At 35.9% G+C, this 18,029-nt stretch overlaps 3 protein-coding genes and 1 long non-coding RNA gene across 5 annotated transcripts; 2 read left to right on the plus strand and 2 right to left on the minus strand.

Moving 5' to 3' along the window:
* Window positions 1-2,923: 2,923 nt before the first annotated feature.
* Window positions 2,924-3,468, minus strand: LOC143620708 (uncharacterized). Its single transcript, XR_013151380.1, has 3 exons — window positions 3,285-3,468; window positions 3,102-3,170; window positions 2,924-3,006 (listed from the first exon to the last, which is right to left on the minus strand). It is a non-coding gene; the product is annotated as an uncharacterized LOC143620708 (long non-coding RNA).
* A 6,169-nt stretch (window positions 3,469-9,637) lies between these two features.
* On the minus strand, window positions 9,638-10,024 carry LOC143620663 (uncharacterized). Its single transcript, XM_077092302.1, has one exon. The coding sequence runs from the start codon at window positions 10,022-10,024 to the stop codon at window positions 9,638-9,640; it is 387 nt and encodes a 128-aa protein (XP_076948417.1).
* Window positions 10,025-10,734: 710 nt separating this feature from the next.
* Window positions 10,735-12,431, plus strand: LOC143620709 (uncharacterized). Its single transcript, XM_077092338.1, has 2 exons — window positions 10,735-11,563; window positions 11,712-12,431. Exons 1-2 carry the CDS (start codon window positions 10,739-10,741, stop codon window positions 12,324-12,326), a joined length of 1,440 nt encoding a protein of 479 aa, XP_076948453.1. The 5' UTR covers window positions 10,735-10,738; the 3' UTR covers window positions 12,327-12,431.
* Window positions 12,432-16,344: 3,913 nt separating this feature from the next.
* On the plus strand, window positions 16,345-17,828 carry LOC143620710 (uncharacterized). Of its 2 annotated transcripts, none has more exons than XR_013151381.1 (2): window positions 16,345-16,506; window positions 16,595-17,828. XR_013151381.1 is itself a non-coding variant. In XM_077092339.1 (2 exons), exons 1-2 carry the CDS (start codon window positions 16,478-16,480, stop codon window positions 17,427-17,429), a joined length of 510 nt encoding a protein of 169 aa, XP_076948454.1. In that variant the 5' UTR covers window positions 16,390-16,477; the 3' UTR covers window positions 17,430-17,814. The 2 variants fall into 2 exon arrangements, 1 of the variants encoding a protein (XP_076948454.1); XM_077092339.1 differs by having other exon boundaries at window positions 16,390-16,506; window positions 16,949-17,814.
* Window positions 17,829-18,029: the final 201 nt, after the last annotated feature.

Genomic DNA, 18,029 nt, shown 5'->3' on the forward strand with positions numbered 1-18,029 from the left:
GATTAGTAAGAAAATAGATGTTCATAATAAGTAGTTTAAACATTATTTATGTCAAGTTGTCAATATGAATACACGTGCTTTTTTGTTTTGAGTATATGGGGAAGAGTTTGGATTATATGGTGGTTCGAATTAGGGTGACAAATTGACAAAGACACGCGCCAACGAGTAGTCCAATGAAGATCCAGATCCGAACTTTCGACCCAAACCATATCTTCCTTGATTTCTTTTTCTAATCTTATGTACTAAACCTAATAATCCTTTATTATATTTTCTATTAGAATAGCACATGCACTTTAAATAAAAGTAATTACATTTGCATAGAAGTTGTACACCCTACAATAATTTTTTAAAATTAAAAGGAATATTGGTTTTTAATACTCTCAATCTTAACCAATTGGTAGATACAAACTTCCAACTTTCGATTTAATATCCACCACTTCTAACTTACACCCTATTTTTCTATACCACTCCACGTCTAACAGAACACTAATCTCATTAGTGTTTTAGACAAAAATGTCATTCAAATTAGTGTAGGGATGAAAATGAAATTTAACTTGTTTAAACTTAAATCTCTAACCATATAACATAACACACACACACACACAAAGAGAGAGAGAATCGTCTGCCATGTATTCCGGCAACGATCCGCCATATTTTCCGGCCAGTCTGATATTGCATCCCTGTTCCTCGACGAAATCCTGTAACAACGCAAAGTTGAGACGATGGTGATTTGTAGAAGTACAGCGGCAGGGGTGGATGTAGGCGAAGAAGAGGGTGGCGGCGACTAGGGTTCCGCCACATCACCGCTGTCGTATCCGGATTTTCATTAGACGACAATGAAGGTCACATGTTCCATTCTATTTGAGTTAAAGTTAATCGTAAATTGATGCCGTTTATTTGTTAATCTGAGATGGGGTGCAGGTGGTTTTCAAGGAAATAAGGGAGGAAAATTGTTGTAGGTGGGTTGATGTTGATGAACCAGAAAGATCGATGGGGCGGGATCGATTCGAAATGTTTTCTATATGGTTTGTTACCGACTCGATTGCAAACACTAGGGGTGATTAATGGTTGTAAGTGGCACCAGTGGTTGGTGGCTGTCAGCGCCGATGGTGGTTGGTGGTTGTCGGTAGGGAAGATGGGTGGTGGTTCGGTGGAGAGAGATGGTGGAACGTATAACAATACAAAATTTAAATTTTATCCCTTTAACTTTGAAAAATGACATTGTTACCAAAACACTAACGTAGTTAGCGTCTCGTTACTCCGAGAGTGCCATAAGAAAATATATTAAAAGTTGGGAGTGTTGGAGAACATTTCGTAACTTGAGAGTGCTATCTACCAATGAGTTAAAGTTGAGAGTATTTTAAACCAATATCCCAAATTAAAAAGGTTTAATGGTGAACGTCTGAACGATGAGTATTTTCATGGTTCATAGATGACCCAAGATGATAGTGCGACGCTTACATGACAGAGAATATAGAGTGTTTTCTGTGATAGATACACCTCATGGTCTTAAAATGTAACATATCATCTTACCTTTTAATTCATAAAAGTATATTAGATAAGTCGGTAGATGGTAATTAGAACTACATAATTAATGTACTTTTATAAATTGAAAACGTAAATCAGTACATTTTAGAGCCATAAGGGTTACCAACTACTTCATAAACTATAAACTTAGTGACTATTTTACTCACAATGATAACTCCTTAAACTACAACGAAATCACAGTAGTTTTAGCAACTCTCTTGAAACATTACCAAAAACAAAACTCATTTAGCATGCAAGTTATCATGTGCATGAACAAATTCGTGATTGAACATAAACGAGAAAAAACACAAGTTATACGCAAATCAAATATACACCAATCTTTTCACACTAAAAAGTGAAATTCGATCTACATAAACATACGCGGTTTAAAGCCCCCCCCCCCTAATAAAAGTGGTATATTGGTTTATTTAAAAGAACATTTTCTAATCTAAAAGGCTTTAATCCTTTATATCATAATTCAATCATACCACATATGGTTTCTAAAAGTAGAAACACAAGTGGTCAACTCATTTGACTCAATAACTAAACTAAACCTCTTGGTTTTGGTGCTTGGGATCATTTAGGTGTGTGTGCCATAGTTTACCGCCGCACATTCTTGGTCTTGCCTTCCTTGTTCGCAACAAATCTATATTTGTCCATTTTATCTTTTATCACCAACCTTCTTGGAACATCGGATCACACAAAGGTTTCAAACCAAATCAAATATTTGACTCTCTTAAATCACTTCAAATCTTCCATTTATTCAAGGAAATTTTATAATGTAGTTTATATTCCAAAGAAGATTTATATGAATACATTTGATTATATATATATATATATATATATATAGGGCTAGTATCAATTAGGAACCTAAATTTAATTAGGAACTCTAGGAACTCCTCTTGACCAATCAAACATTTTTATTCATTTCTTGTAATATTTTTAAAATGGGGGGTAGTATAGTCTTTTGAAAAACTAATAAATATTAACGTATTATCTTGTTGAATAACTTCTCCTATTTTCACTCTCCATTAACATAGGGAAGTTATACTAAACACAAATCCAAGATCAAAACATATTATTTATCATATCTTTAAATATCGTTCATCAGTATCGATCATCAAATCAAGAAAATTAATTTTCATATTCTCAGGTATGTATAAATTCTTTAATCGAAAGAGTCCCAATTATTTTACTATACCTTTATCTACTAATTGTGTTTTGAATCAAAAACACAATATACGTACAGTTCCTTTTTCTTTCATTGTAAGGTTGTTATATATTAATAGGATAATTATTAATTCTTTGTTTTTTGTAGTTATGGATAAATCGAGCACACATTCAAATATGGATATTATTCCAATTCAATACCAAATTGAAGAACCAAATTGAAGAACCCAGTAGAAACACGAGTTTTTAAACTCTTTTCCCTCTTAATATTTTTAAGAGCCTTGTTCCTTGTACCCGTACCAGCACTAGCTAAGACATTGAAATAGAAAGATAATACCTGTTAAACATCATAATTCCTACTATTTTTATATGAAATATTCACGCAATGTAAACAACTTTATTACCGTCGATCTCCTCAAATTTTACAGAACTCATATTTGCAGCAGTCACCTTCCTCCTTTTTGAATCACTCACTACATCCAATAATTAGCCAATCAAACAAAGTAAGCATTATATGTAAAATTTATTTTATATTTATATCCCTTGATTTTGATATATGTAAAATTCAAACAAAGTAACTTTCTAACCTTTATTATGATCTACATTTACACCATTCAAAGGTGTAGCAGACCTTTTTCTCCTTTTAGACTCACTCACTACAAACAATTACCAAAAACTTTACACTTCTTAAAACTTAACATACTAACGAAAACGTAACATACCTTGGCTTTGTTTTTGCATACTATCTATCCATGAACGATTATCAATGACAAAGTCTGTACACATTAACACAACATGTTGGATTTGAGTCCATAATTTACAATATCTAAAAATGTGTTACTACTAATAATACAATAACATATCATTACCATCATTTTTGTTCTTATCTCCAATTAATATGGATGATCTTTTCAAAGATCTATTATTACTTTTCCCCATATCTCAGTAGCTTTTCCTACACACATGATAAAACAATATTAGATGATACTTTGACAACCGAAACACATGATAATAAACATTAAATTGAACCCATAATTTAAACATTGACATCTATAATTTATATGACATACACCTGTGTATATCAACATATTAAAAAATATATACAAACTCAGTCATATCATTGACATTAAAATTGATATCTGTATTTCACAAAAACTTACACGCGTGCAAAATATACTAGACTAAGCCATATTTTAAATAATACAAGCAAATCTCATAATATTAACATTGACATCTATAATTTTTATAATTTACACCGATATAAATTTTATAACATTCCTTATAATTCACAAAAACTTACACGCGTGCAAAATATACTAGACTCAGTCATATTTTAATTAATACAAGCAAATCCCATAACAATAAAGCTACTGAAAAAATTTAAAGCTACTGATGTCCTGGTTTACATTGCAAATCAAATCTACTTCCTAACAACTCAATTGAATCGCAAATATGTATTAATGAAAAAAATTGAACTTTACACTATCATATATATAAGTCAACGTAATGGCTATGATAATATAATTGAAATATACTGAAATCTTATGCATAAAATTAATAATAAAGCAATTGATTAGACAAAAATCTAATACAAAAAATAAATAATGAAGCAATTAAATTTGATTACTCTAAATTCAATGTTGTAGATGACCAACCTACGATGAGTTAACTGGTGGAAATCGACTTCCATTTGGATGAATATATATTACTCCTAATCTGTATAATTAGGGATAAGGGGATACGAATTTGAATTTCAATTTACATAACAATCGGGGTGATAAACTGGTCGTCTTCTCTGTCCTCTCTGTTTGCACATTTTTTGGAATCAACCCTAATAGAATTCAGAAATATCAGGGATACAAACACATGTATTACGTTTTACATAATTTTTTTTGACGATATTACCCTTACCAGATTAAATAAATAATATTCAGTTTGATTTATAATTACAAATATGCCACTGATCTTATTAACAGCTTATATGTAAATCAATGGATAGGATGGGTTCTTTTAGTTTTTAATTATTTTTGGGTTCTTAGAGAATACCATCCCTATATATATATATATATGATCAAATGCAAAGAGGTTTTTCTGTAACATATATCATTTGGCTTATACATACCATAGTAGTACGAGTTTGGTTCAAAATACAAATTAATAATTTTTTCATGCTAAGCGGGCAAGTCAATTGAAAAAAAAAGAGAAGCGATGGCATTTCCATAATTACTTTTATAAAATAATCGCTACACCCGGATACAAGAGAATAGAGATAATAATTCGGTTGTTTGTAAAATGTAGAATAATTATTATCATTTTATAGGTACTTTGTTGTAGCGTAATAGTTATTACTCTATAATAATAAGAGTTAATTGCCCGTTTGCCCCCTGTGGTTTGTCAAACTAGCACGTTTGCCCCCAGTGGTTCCGAAATAGCACCATTGCCCCCTGAGGTTGTTTTTTTAGTACCCGGGTGCCCCCAAACATGAACGTCCGTTAGTTTTCACCGTTTGGTGTCATATCTTCTAGGGTATTTTCGTCTTTTAACCCAGTGGTTCCGAAATAGCACCATTGCCCCCTGCATAAAGATGGAACGTCCTTCGATTTCTTCACTTATACACCAAATACCAGCAGATCCTTCAACCCCCACATCCTTCGATTTCTTCTAGGGTTTTCAAACTCATACCAGTGAATCTTTGTTTGAACGATGGCTTGGGAATTAAGGAAGAAATACTCTAACCTTAACCCCCATATAAGATATGGTAAGGTTTAGCACCTTCTTCAATTGCGATTCTTGAAAGGCTGGAATCATTAATTTCAGTTTAAATTTTGCTGTTTATATGTTTTATATGTGTTTGTTTTTGTTTTTTTGTAACAGTTGGACAACCTAATTTGTTCTCTGTACGAATAAACTATGGTGGTGCATTTAGGAACTTTCCGGGTAGAAGATATGCTAATGGTAAGGTTGCATTTATAGATGATGTGGACATAGATGTGTTTTCTGTGATTGAAGTCCATTGGATGTTGCGTGAGCTAGAATTTTTTAAAGATGATGTTCCGCTATATTATCATTTTCAAATACCAGGTAAAGATTTGGATACTGGTTTAGTAGCTTTAGGTAGTGATGCTGATGTGCTTAACTTGTCCAAATATGTGGCTGAAAATAAGATTATTAACTTGTTCATTGAAGAATATAAATCTGATGTGGATACTTATTTGAAATCACCACAATCAACATCTAAGGTTGTTATTGAGGAAATAGATGATGGAGATGCTCATGCTAATGCCATTGCTGTTCCTAGGAAAAAAATGGTTCCTAGAAGAAAATTATTGATGATTGAGTATGGTGATAATGCAAAAGGGGGTGAGAATGCAAAGGATGGTGATAATGCAAAAGGGGGTGAGAATGCAAAGGATGGTGATAATGCAAAAGGGGGTGAGAATGCAAAAGGGGGTGAGCCGGTTGTAGATGGTTATAACTTTGATGATTTTGATTTTTCTACGGTCTACCCAGGGGGTGATAACGAATGTACGGGTGATAATGGGAATGAGGTTGACAATGGTGAGACTGATTGTGGCATCGAGGATTCTAGTGAAGATGATGATTCACAAGATAGTGATTTCAAGGTGGACATTGAAAATGAATATGCGGATGACATGGAAGTTGATATGAGGGACTTCCATGACTATGTAGATGATGACGAGTCATTTGATAGCATGAGTGATGATTCAACTACCGACCTGTCATCTAAGAGAAACAAGATGTTGAGGGAAATCAGACGTAAAGAAAAGGTTAGTGTTATATTCATTGTACTCTTTTGTTTTTTTACTAGTTATTAATTGTGGGATTAACTTGTTGCAGGGCAAGAATCATATGCAAGCTGCAAGATTTTTTGTTGGTCAAACATTTGGAACTAAAAAAGAGGCTAAGAAGCTTGTTGAAATGCAAGCAATTCAAACTAAAAGAAAGTTATCCTATAAGAAAGATGAGGTAAATAGGATTAGAGTCATTTGTGAAGGAAGTGTTCCTCAATTCAATAAAGGTGATGGGCCTTTACAAATATCTGCTAAAAGGGCTAGCCCAAGAAAAAAAAACCCTATTATCAGGCCCAACCAAATACCAGCAGATCCTCCTACTGCCAATTCAATAGCCTGTAGAAAAAGAAAAGAAAGACTTTTACAGGCAGCTTGTCCTTATGTGTTATACATATCTAAGGAGAAAGATTCGGTTGAAACTTGGATGGTGAAGACCTACAAGCCTGAGCACACTTGTGTACAATCAAGAGATAGTCTTTATTTGACTGCCAAGTTCATGGCTAAAGATAAATCGGTGCTTAACCTTGTGGGATCCAACCCACATATTTCTGCGAAAACCATCCAGGAGGAGGTATCAAGGAAGTATGAACTTAATGTTTCCAGACCTAAAGCATTTAAGGCAAAGGTAAAAGCTTCAAAGGAGATCCGGGGTGATTACAAAGAACAATATTCAAAATTGAGGGACTATGCCATGGAGCTCATGAATGCAAATCCAGGCACCACAGTGAAGATTGATGTTGAGTCAGAGCCTAACCCATCTTCTCAAACTAGAGTATTCAAAAGAATTTACATCTGCTTGGGTCCTCTAAAGCAAGGTTTTAAGGCATGTGGGAGGGAATTACTAGGGTTAGATGGGGCTTTTTTGAAGGGATCTTACCAAGGTCAAGTGTTAGTTGCTGTTGGGTTAGATCCTAACAATGGAATCTATCCATTGGCATATGCAATTGCAGAGGCAGAAAACAAAAGTTCATGGACCTGGTTTCTAGAATGCCTTCAAGATGATCTGGATTTACAAAGTAACAGCAATTTCACTTTCATCTCAGATAGACAGAAGGTTAGATCTGTCTTATTTTTAACCTTATGTCTCATAAATTGTTAATTAACATCTTTTATGTTCCTTCTAAATAGGGCTTGATTCCAGCTCTTGCACAAGTATTCCCAGCTGCTGAACACAGATTTTGCCTTAGGCATATACACCAGAATATGAAGTTAAAGTGGAGAGGCAAAGCATTCAAGGATTGCTTGTGGGCATGTGCAACTGCAACAACAGGTAACTTAATCAATTTATGCAGTTAATACTTTTATTGTACTTTCAAGGTTAGATCTGTCTTAATTTATGCAATTGTCAAATAGTTCCTGACTTTATTGAACAAATGGAAGAGTTGAAGAAATTTAATATTGAAGCTTATAAGTGGTTGGCTGGTATTCCACCACAACATTGGAGTAGGTCTCATTTCACAGGTACATTGTTGTTCAAATGTTTCTTAATCAATATGAGGTTTCAATGAGGTAACTTTTTTGTTTTGGTTATAATTGAACAGGAAGAGCACAAAGTGATGTTCTACTCAACAACATGTGTGAGGTCTTGAATTCAAAAACTGTTGATGGGAGAGAGAAGCCTATAATATCATGCTTGGAATTTATAAGAGAATACTTGATGAAAAGGATCATCAATGTGATGAAGGCACAAGATAAATGGAATGGTCCACTAACACCAAAGGCTACAATCATTTTAGAGAGAAATAAGAAAAATGCACCAAGTTGCATTGTAAAGTGGTGTGGTGATAAAAGGTGGCAGGTAACTGGGACTAGAGGTCAATATGCAGTTGATGTGGAGAAAAAGGTTTGCACTTGCAGGAGATGGGAATTGTCTGGAATTCCATGTAAGCATGTTGTTGCTGTCAACTGGGATATGGTTGTTCACAAACAAGAAGTTGGTCCACTAGAGACATGGGTCAATCCATGTTATTTTATGGATACTTGGAAAGAAGTTTACAAGTACAAGATTGGGCCACTGAATGGTCCTAAGTTATGGCCAAAATGTCAGGATCCAACAACATTGATTGCACCATTTCATAGAGCACAAATAGGCAGGCCTAGGAAGAATAGAAGAAAGGACCAGGTGGAGCTTGAAGATAATATGGAAGTTGCTGGAAAATTGACAAGGAAGGGTGGCACTGTAACTTGTAAGATGTGTGGTGATAAAGGGCACAATTCAAGAGGTTGCGGAAAACATAAGAATGTAGCTGGGGATGGAGGTCAAAGTGTTGGTCAAGCTGCTGGTCAAGCTGCTGCTGGAGATGGTGGTGAAAGTGTTGGTCAAACTGCTACTGATATGGATTGTGATGACTCTGTTTTAGGTGCTTTGCTAGGTGATGATGGAGCTGCTCCTGCTAGTTGAAACTGCTTTGATTATATTACTTAAACTTGTTTTGTTATGCTACTTGGTTGTATTAAACATTAGTAGATGTCTTGTTGTCTAAAACTACCTAAAACTATTGCGGCTTATGTTTGCCACCATTTTGGTATGAATTAAGGGTGGATATTAAACATGTTGCTTATGCATTTTGTTGTTAACACTATGTCATGTTTTGATATTAAACTGACTGTGACGTTCCATCTTTATGCAGTTAAAAGACGAAAATACCCTAGAAGATATGACACCAAACGGTGAAAACTCACGGACGTTCATGTTTGGGGGCACCCGGGTACTAAAAAAACAACCTCAGGGGGCAATGGTGCTATTTCGGAACCACTGGGTTAAAAGACGAAAATACCCTAGAAGATATGACACCAAACGGTGAAAACTAACGGACGTTCATGTTTGGGGGCACCCGGGTACTAAAAAAACAACCTCAGGGGGCAATGGTGCTATTTCGGAACCACTGGGGGCAAACGTGCTAGTTTGACAAACCACAGGGGGCAAACGGGCAATTAACTCTAATAATAATAACTGAAAATATGGCTAAATATCTAGTATGCGCTAATTTTTTTTTCTTTTTGACCAACAAACAGTAATTTTATTAAGAGGAAACCAAAGAAAGGGAATAGCAAGCCACTATCCCTCTAGAGCAACAACAAGTACAAACAAATAGAAATAAAAACACCACCCAAACAAAGAGACACAGTCACTGGTTAAAACTTTTCCAATCCTCCCATGAAACCGATATCGACCTCGATCTACTCCGAATCCACAAGAACTCCAACACTATAATTCTTTCCACCAAATCGACCACTTGAGCCGGTTTTTCTTCTAACACCAACACATTTCTCGCTTTCCACAAAGCCCATATTGCAATCAACGTAATTGCATAAGATGCCTCTGCCTTCCTTTTTGTGAATTTTGAGTATTTATATTGATCAACAACATCATGAATACTGAAAGCGTAAATACTCAGAATCTTACACCATGTTGCAATTACGTGCCAGAGTTCTTGTGCCAGCACATGAAACGAACAAGTGTTCGTTTGTTTCATCAGCCTCCCCCAAAAAATGGCATAGCAGAACCGGCACATTTATATTCTTCCTTGCCAACGCAGCCTGGATGGGAGTCAATCTAAAACAGCCCTCCAAACAACCATTCCTATTTTTGTTGGAACCCAACTATTCCAAACAAACGTGTATTATGGTATGCGCTAAATTTACCCCAAATTTCTTGAAGATAACCTTTTTTTCTTAAAAAAAACAAGGCTTTTATTACTAACAATGAACTAGCAAGATGTTGAGAATCGGAACAAACAAACAAACAAAAAAAAACAATACATATCCAAACTAAAATCGGACCACATCTCCACTCTCTTAAAGATGTCTTGCTATCTTGGGCCAAATCAAAAGCCGCAAGAAAACCAGTTCTTTAATATAGCGATATTTGATATTAAGTTTTGGATATTTAAAATTCTTGATGAATTACATCAAAATTTTGGCTTAAAGAAATTATTCCAATAATTGAAAGAAAAGTTATAATGGACATGTGACAGCCAGTCGGATTTTAGTCTTCGGCTCATTTTTTTTTCCTTTTATTTTCTTCCATAGCTACAACATATATATATTACAAAAAAATATATATATATATATATAGTCAACTCTTAACTAGAATCAAGTTTGTTCATGAACCCACCCACCCTATTTATACCCTTCCACCCCCTAACAATATCCTCACACTCCCATAACCGGAAAAAAAAATACAGTGATATTCAGCTCTACGTCGCTCATATTCATAAACAAAAAAAATGCCTTGTGAATCAACAGTTATGTCTCAGATCATTTCTAAATCAACCGTCTTTCCCGCGTCCAAATCAACCCTCCCCGACCTCAAACTCTCGGTTTCCGACCTCCCGATGCTCTCGTGTCACTACATCCAGAAAGGCAATTTGTTCCTCCGACCTCCACTGTCCATTCCCGAACTTATTTACCTTCTCCAAGAAGGTCTTTCGACCGTTCTCACCCATTTCCCACCGCTCGCGGGTCGTCTTATAACCGATGCTAACGGCTACGTCTACATAACATGTAATGACGCGGGCGCGCAATTCGTCCACGCCGAAGCCACTCATATCACTGTCAGTGACATCATTTGCCCAATTCACGTACCCGATTGCGTCAAGGGGTTTTTCGCCTTTGACGGAATGGTTAGCTACAACGGACATTTTAATCCACTTTTGTCTGTTCAAGTGACGGAGCTTTGCGACGGCGTGTTTATTGGGTTTTCCGTTAATCACGCCGTCGCGGATGGAACGTCCTTGTGGAATTTTATTAATATGTTTTCGGAGGTTTGTAGAGGAGTGAAAAATATTTCAAAACCACCGAGTTTTACTCGTGAATCGGTTTTAATATCGTCTGAAGTACTTTCGGTCCTACCTGGTGGACCGAAAGTGACTTTTGACGAGTATGCACCGTTGACCGAGAGGATTTTTAGCTTTAGTAGAGAATCGATTTTGAAATTGAAAGACGCGGTTAATAACCGAAAAATATTAAATTGTTCGGTTAATGGAGAAATTAATGCGGTTGAAGTAATGGGGAAACTAAGTAATGACCCGATTAAACTCGCTGACGAAAAGGTAACAGTAAAGATATAAATGTGTTTGTATATTGAATATATAATTAGATTTTTATTTTTTACAATCCGTGGTCATATATTATGTACTTTACCAATATTTATAGATATTGCTACCTTTAATATTGTACTAATTACATTATGTCTAATAGATGTTGATAGGTGATTGGTTACGAAATGTTGCCGTTGGAAAGACCGAACCAGAACCCGAAATTTCTTCTTTCCAGTCGCTTTGCGCGTTGCTCTGGCGGGCAGTGACACGTGCTAGAAAGTTCCCGAACTTTAAAACGACAACGTTTAGGATGGCGGTAAATTGCCGGCATAGGCTGGAACCCAAGCTAGAAACACTTTACTTCGGGAACGCTATTCAAAGTGTTCCCACATACGCAACCACCGAAGATGTATTATCACACGATCTTCGGTGGTGCGCAGAGCAGCTGAACAAAAACGTGTTGTCCCACGACGACACGATGGTGCGTCGTTTTGTACAAAATTGGGAGCGGGACCCACGGTGTTTCCCATTGGGGAACTTCGACGGGGCCATGTTGACGATGGGCAGTTCGCCGAGGTTTCCTATGTTCGATAATGATTTCGGGTGGGGAAAACCAGTGGCGGTCAGAAGTGGACGTGCGAATAAGTTTGATGGAAAGATCTCGGCGTTTCCTGGGAGGGCGGGTGGTGGAAGTGTGGATTTGGAGGTGGTGTTGTGTCCGGAGACAATGGTGGAGTTGGAATTGGACCCTGAGTTCATGCAATATGTTTCATAAGACTGTTGTTGATGTCATTGTGTTATGTCTAGTTGTGAAGTTTATGTTGTTGTATGCTTGTAATTTAAGTTCTAATTAATGATAACTTCTTTGTCTTATGGATCATTTTATTGTTGTCTTTTTTCCCTTAACAACTATTTAAGACTTGATGTGAAACAACAAAAGAAAGCTCGTTAAATATTATTTTGAAGTATTATATACTACAACTGAAATTTTATTTATCACATGTTAAGTTACAAAAGATGTATGAAATTGTGATGATATAGTGAAAAAAAAAGTCAATGGGATAAGATATAAAGTTTCACAATAAAGAGAAGTTATTTTATGTGAAATTCAATAGATGAAATTTTTAAAATGGGTAAAAATGAAATGATTCAATAATTGAAAAATGAGATTATTCAGGAATACACATTGAATGCTAAGATTACGCATTGAATTTCTGGTAGTAGATCCATAATTAAAAAAGTTTTTTTTGATTATTGCAGAAGAAATGAAACAAAAGATACGGTAGAGCTAGGACAATTATTGTATGAGGTCTACCCAATGCTAGATGCAGAGGCGCATAATAGATCGATATGAATATTATGAGCTGTCTCGTAATAAAACCAGTTATTGCTGATACCCTCTTCTCGGCTTCTTCTTCTCCTTCTTTCATAACGTGAGCTCGGAGAAGAAAGAGATAGGAGGGTCCTATGGAGAATGTGGTCAGAAATCCATAATAGAGTCCGACCACAACTACCGAATTGATTATCTTAATTAGACCAAGTGACGTCTTTATATAGGTGTTCATATGGCATTAAGATTGAGCTGAAACGTTACAACTATTTATAGGCGATTATTGCAGTTAAGCAATAATTTTAGTACACAAACTGTATTTTGGTAGCAAACCAACAGCTAACGAAGTTCCTTAGCCATGACCGACCTTCAACTTCACCATCGGAGTTCAAAGTGACTATCGAACTAGGGGCGTTGCCCCTTGGACCCCACATAGCGTCAACCCCATGACCCTGCCGGGGAAATGCCTCTTGGAACCTACCGAAAGTCACAATAGTGTTGGCCGAGTGTTTACTCAACACCTTCTAACTTGTACAAACATATACTGTAAATTTTTATTTAGCGTACCAGAAAATATCCGATTACCTAAATAACTTGATACACTAAGATCACCAACAGAACACTTAAGTCAGAGGTCCAATGTGTCACATTTGAACACCTCTAACCACCGGCACCAATATCCCTAGTTCCCTACCACTTTTCAAACACAAACTCCTTCACACACGTTACACTTTGTCCCCATGGTCACTCAGGTGCTGTTTGTTTTTCAGAGGTAAAATGTCAGAAGACTGCGAAACCACATCTGTCAACATCTGTAGCAGAAGAGGTGGACCAAAACTCTGCAGTCTGCAACAAGAAGACTGTTTGTTTTTTAACATCTGCAGACTGCTAAAATAAGCTGAAATTTAAATAAAACAAAACCCGTTGACCCGTTTACAATAAAACACAACCCAAATTGATCCGGTTATCAATAAATGGGTCAAAATTTTTGCAAGTATAATATATACTAACTGTGATTACGAAAAATAATCTAACTTTTTGATTAAATCATAACCATTTTGACCCAATTATAACAAAAACCCACCCAAATTGACCCGTTATCAGTAAACGGGCCAAATCACCACCATTAATATTATAAGATAATTACCCGATATAGCAGGAGTGAAAACACCATCACCAATTGTCATGCAAGTTCCAAGAAGAACAAAAATCAACACCATCACCAATTGTCATGCAGGAGTGAAAACAGATTTTGTAAATATGGTAAACCGTTTATAAACTTTGGCATTTAATGTGTTTTAAAGGTGGCACATTTGCATTGTACTCCTTATTATGCCGCCACGCAAAACTTAGCATGCTTCCAAATCAACAAGAAACTGATGAGAAACTATCTGCATAAGGTGTCAAAAAGACTGCAGAAACATGGCAAAGTTTTGCATTGAAATCTTTCTTTGAAAAACACACCAAGTTTAGAAAAGGATTGTTGATTTTTTTTCTTCTTAGAACTTGCATGACAATTGGTGATGGTGTTTTCACTCCTGCTATATCGGGTAATTATCTTATAATATTAATGGTGGTGATTTGGCCCGTTTACTGATAACGGGTCAAAAAATAAAAATAACACATAAAGTTGTATTATGTTCTCAAGTTTACGCTCACAAATTCCGATTTTATGCTCCCCTGCTCGTTCTAATATGCTGCATTTGGGTATTGAATTTAGAACTAGGCTAAATAATCCCTCAATGACTACCTTTAGCAGCAGTAGTAGCAGCGGCCGTGTACCGACACGACGGGTCAAGTTATCGACGGAAGCAGACATACATATACATACACAAACACAAACACACTGTAGCATGCGATTAACAAGATTTAGCACAAATTAGAACCTAACTACAATACAATCACTTAACAAATCATTTTCAGTTTCACCTAATGAAAAGAATAGAAAGAAACCCTAAAATGAAAAGAATAGAAAGAAAGCATACATTCAAGAAGATGCCGGAGCAGCGGCGGCAGCGTGGTGAATGGAGCGGCGGCGGCAGTGGAGAGGAGGAGGAGTGGAGTTAGCCGGCTTGGAGCGGAGGAGGTGTGGAGCGACCGGCGGCTTGGTGAGGATGAAGGAGTTGAATAGGGTTAGGAGGAGGATGATGATCGGTTATAAGCTAAAATGTGTAGAAGAGGTTAAAGAAGTGATAATACCAACACTTCTGGGAGAAGAGGGCGCGCAGACGTTTTTTAATGAAACGTCTTCGAAAAAACAAACACACTGCAGAGCCCAACGTCTGCGCGCCCTCTTCTCAGTGCAGATAAAAGAGGTGGAGAAGTCCTTCTGAGGAAAAACAAACAGCACCTCACTCTACCATCAAAATCAAAACCCATGTACATCTCTTTAGTTTGTCCCCACCGCCACTCAATATCATGTTCCAAGCATATAGTTTACAATAATATGGATCCAAAAATTTAAAACCACCAACTCTATTTGCATATATGTAATATGAATACACAAACAAATTATGACTGAAAAAAGACAAGTTATCTATTAGAGTCCAGTGTTTACACATTAGAAGGTTACAAGTTATTTAAAACCAATTTCGTGCTTTTTATTTTCTTAATCATTTAACATTTTAACCTATCATCCTTTTTAAGTTTTGTAACCATCTAATATATGAAAATTTCAAAATCTATGTCATACATAAACAAAATAAGTAATGTCAAAAAATCCCAATCACATAACTTCTTTGCAAATTATAAAATTTTCAATTAAAAAAACAAATATACTTTTATAATTAGTTTGCAAATTCCTTAAGTCTTAAGCCATTTCTATCAGTGAGCCTGTTTGCCTTTCATTTCGATATAAAACATCACTCTTTAGTAAAAATCATTGACAATATCAACGAGCCTTTTTGATGTTAAGCTATAAGCGTATAAGGTAAAACCGTAAAAGAACTAAAATTATGATTTTATCTATGTTTGTCATCTTTTCAGTATATAAATATATGAATTTATAAATTAGAAATATTTTAAAAGATACAGTACTTGGTTTGTACTGTATCGGGTATTTTCAGGTACTGGAATCGGGTAGAAACCAGTTTTAGGTATTGTCAACAAAAATAAAAATAAAAACGGATCGGGTATAAACCGGATCTGAGTATGATAAGGTATTTGACCTGATAGCCAGGTTTTTATCTGGTTTTGGGTTGGGTCGAATCCTGGTTTTTACCAGGTAGAAGTGGAACCGGTTCCGGATAAGATTTTTCTGAGAAATCAAAACTTGGTTTCTTACCCGCGGGTCGTGTCAAGTAAGAACCGGTTCGGTTCTGGATCCAGTCCGGAACTGGGTTATTTCCAACCTCTAAATCTCTAATTGAGCTATTAATAGTAATTCAGCTAACTTCAGTTTTGGGCTTAAAAGGCATCACTCTGTGCCCAAATTCAAGCCCATATATTAATAGTAATTCACAATCTTCCTCAGCTTATTTAAAAGTCAGTAGCTTTTCCAAACTGTCCCTTAAAAAGCACGAAATTGTTTGGATCACCACCAAATTTTACATCTTTCTACTGATAAACGGAACTATGGCAACATATTCTTGCTCTAGATGACAAATTGTTTGATACCCATGTCAAGGTAAACTTATTAATCCCGAATTTCATATTTGCAATATTGCACATAACCTGTTCGACGAAATGCCTCAGTGAAGTTTTGATTTTTATAGGTCTGTAAATGCAACAGTAGACAGAATCTATTGAGTGTAGATCAGGTTTTGGGGATTAGAAGAGGCCGATCGAAGAACCCGATTGCGTTTCGTGTTGTAATTGTTTTCTATTTGGTTTATTAATCCCCGAATTTCATATATGCAAGATTGCTCGTAACCTGTTCGACGAAATGCCTCAGTGAACTGTTGTTTTTTATGGGTTCTTAAATGCAACGATAGACCGAATAGAAAGGGTATAGATCAGGTTATGAGGATGAAACGAGGTCGATCAAAGTATCCGATTAACCCGATCGCCTTTCTTGTTGTAATTGTTTCGGTTTCTTGCTTTTTAGTCTTGATCCTTTCTATTTATAGACTTCCAGACGTATCGTTAAGTAATAATGGTTCCAATAAAGTTACAGAGAATAGTGACAGTATAGGAAAGTTCGGTGAGATGACGATCGAAATGTTGCCTCGGGATCTTTCGTTTACGATATTCGTTCCATCGCAAACAGCTTTTGAGCGTGATTTGAGATTAAGGATAAACGAGAGTTTAACTGGGGAGAAAGTGAATGATACGTATGCGATACTTACACGCGTGTTGAGCTTCACGGTTGTCCCATGGAAGATTCTTTCTGAATCTGTATCGGACACTAAAGAAATGGTTTGTGATTCTTTATCTGGGCTTAAACTGCATGTATCGAAAGATGCAGATAAGATGCTTGTGGTTAATGGGGTTCGATCAACACGGGTGAACTTGAGGAAAGGGGAGATGGTGATTCATGTTATGGATGGAGTGATTATGGAGGCCGAGTTTGAGCAATCTGTTCGGTCTGATGACGGTGATGAAGATTAAGAGAGAGAATTCATATAGCTTCTGTGAATGCCAATCTGGGTTATATTCTGACAGATGTGATACGGTGCCACTCCTGCAGTTGATTGTAATGCCGAAGTTGGGTTTTTTTCATACAAGTAATAGGGCCTCCGGTTGTTGAAGATGCTCTTATTGCGAGTTATTGGTCCAAAATTACAGTCTAGCTCATCAAAGATGCCATAGTTTACTTAATTGGTGAAAGAAATCGATGTTCGTAGGAAGTATGGTTTACTTATTTGGTAATTTTATCAGTCTACTTGTTCATTTTTATAATTTAACCATTATGTATGTATGATATGTAGGAGTGTAACTTGAGGGATCTGATCTTGAGCAACTCGACTCATTTAAATATAAAGCTTTATTTCTAAAGCTCGAACTTGATTCGTGAGTAGTTTTTCAGTCTCGATTTTGACTTGGGTTTGGATAGTTAATTACTTTTTTTTATCTATTCATATGATTCTGATTTATATGCATCACATAATATATATTATTTAATTATATAGCATAGTTTTATTATGTGAAGCTGTTGTTAAATAAATAAGAACCTTGTTTAAGCTTGTATTGTTAAATATGTAAAAACTC

The sequence above is a fragment of the Bidens hawaiensis genome, unplaced genomic scaffold, assembly GCF_021521415.1.
Source record: "Bidens hawaiensis isolate Kalapana, Puna unplaced genomic scaffold, B.hawaiensis_p1.1 tig00002631_1, whole genome shotgun sequence".
NCBI lineage: Eukaryota > Viridiplantae > Streptophyta > Magnoliopsida > Asterales > Asteraceae > Bidens > Bidens hawaiensis.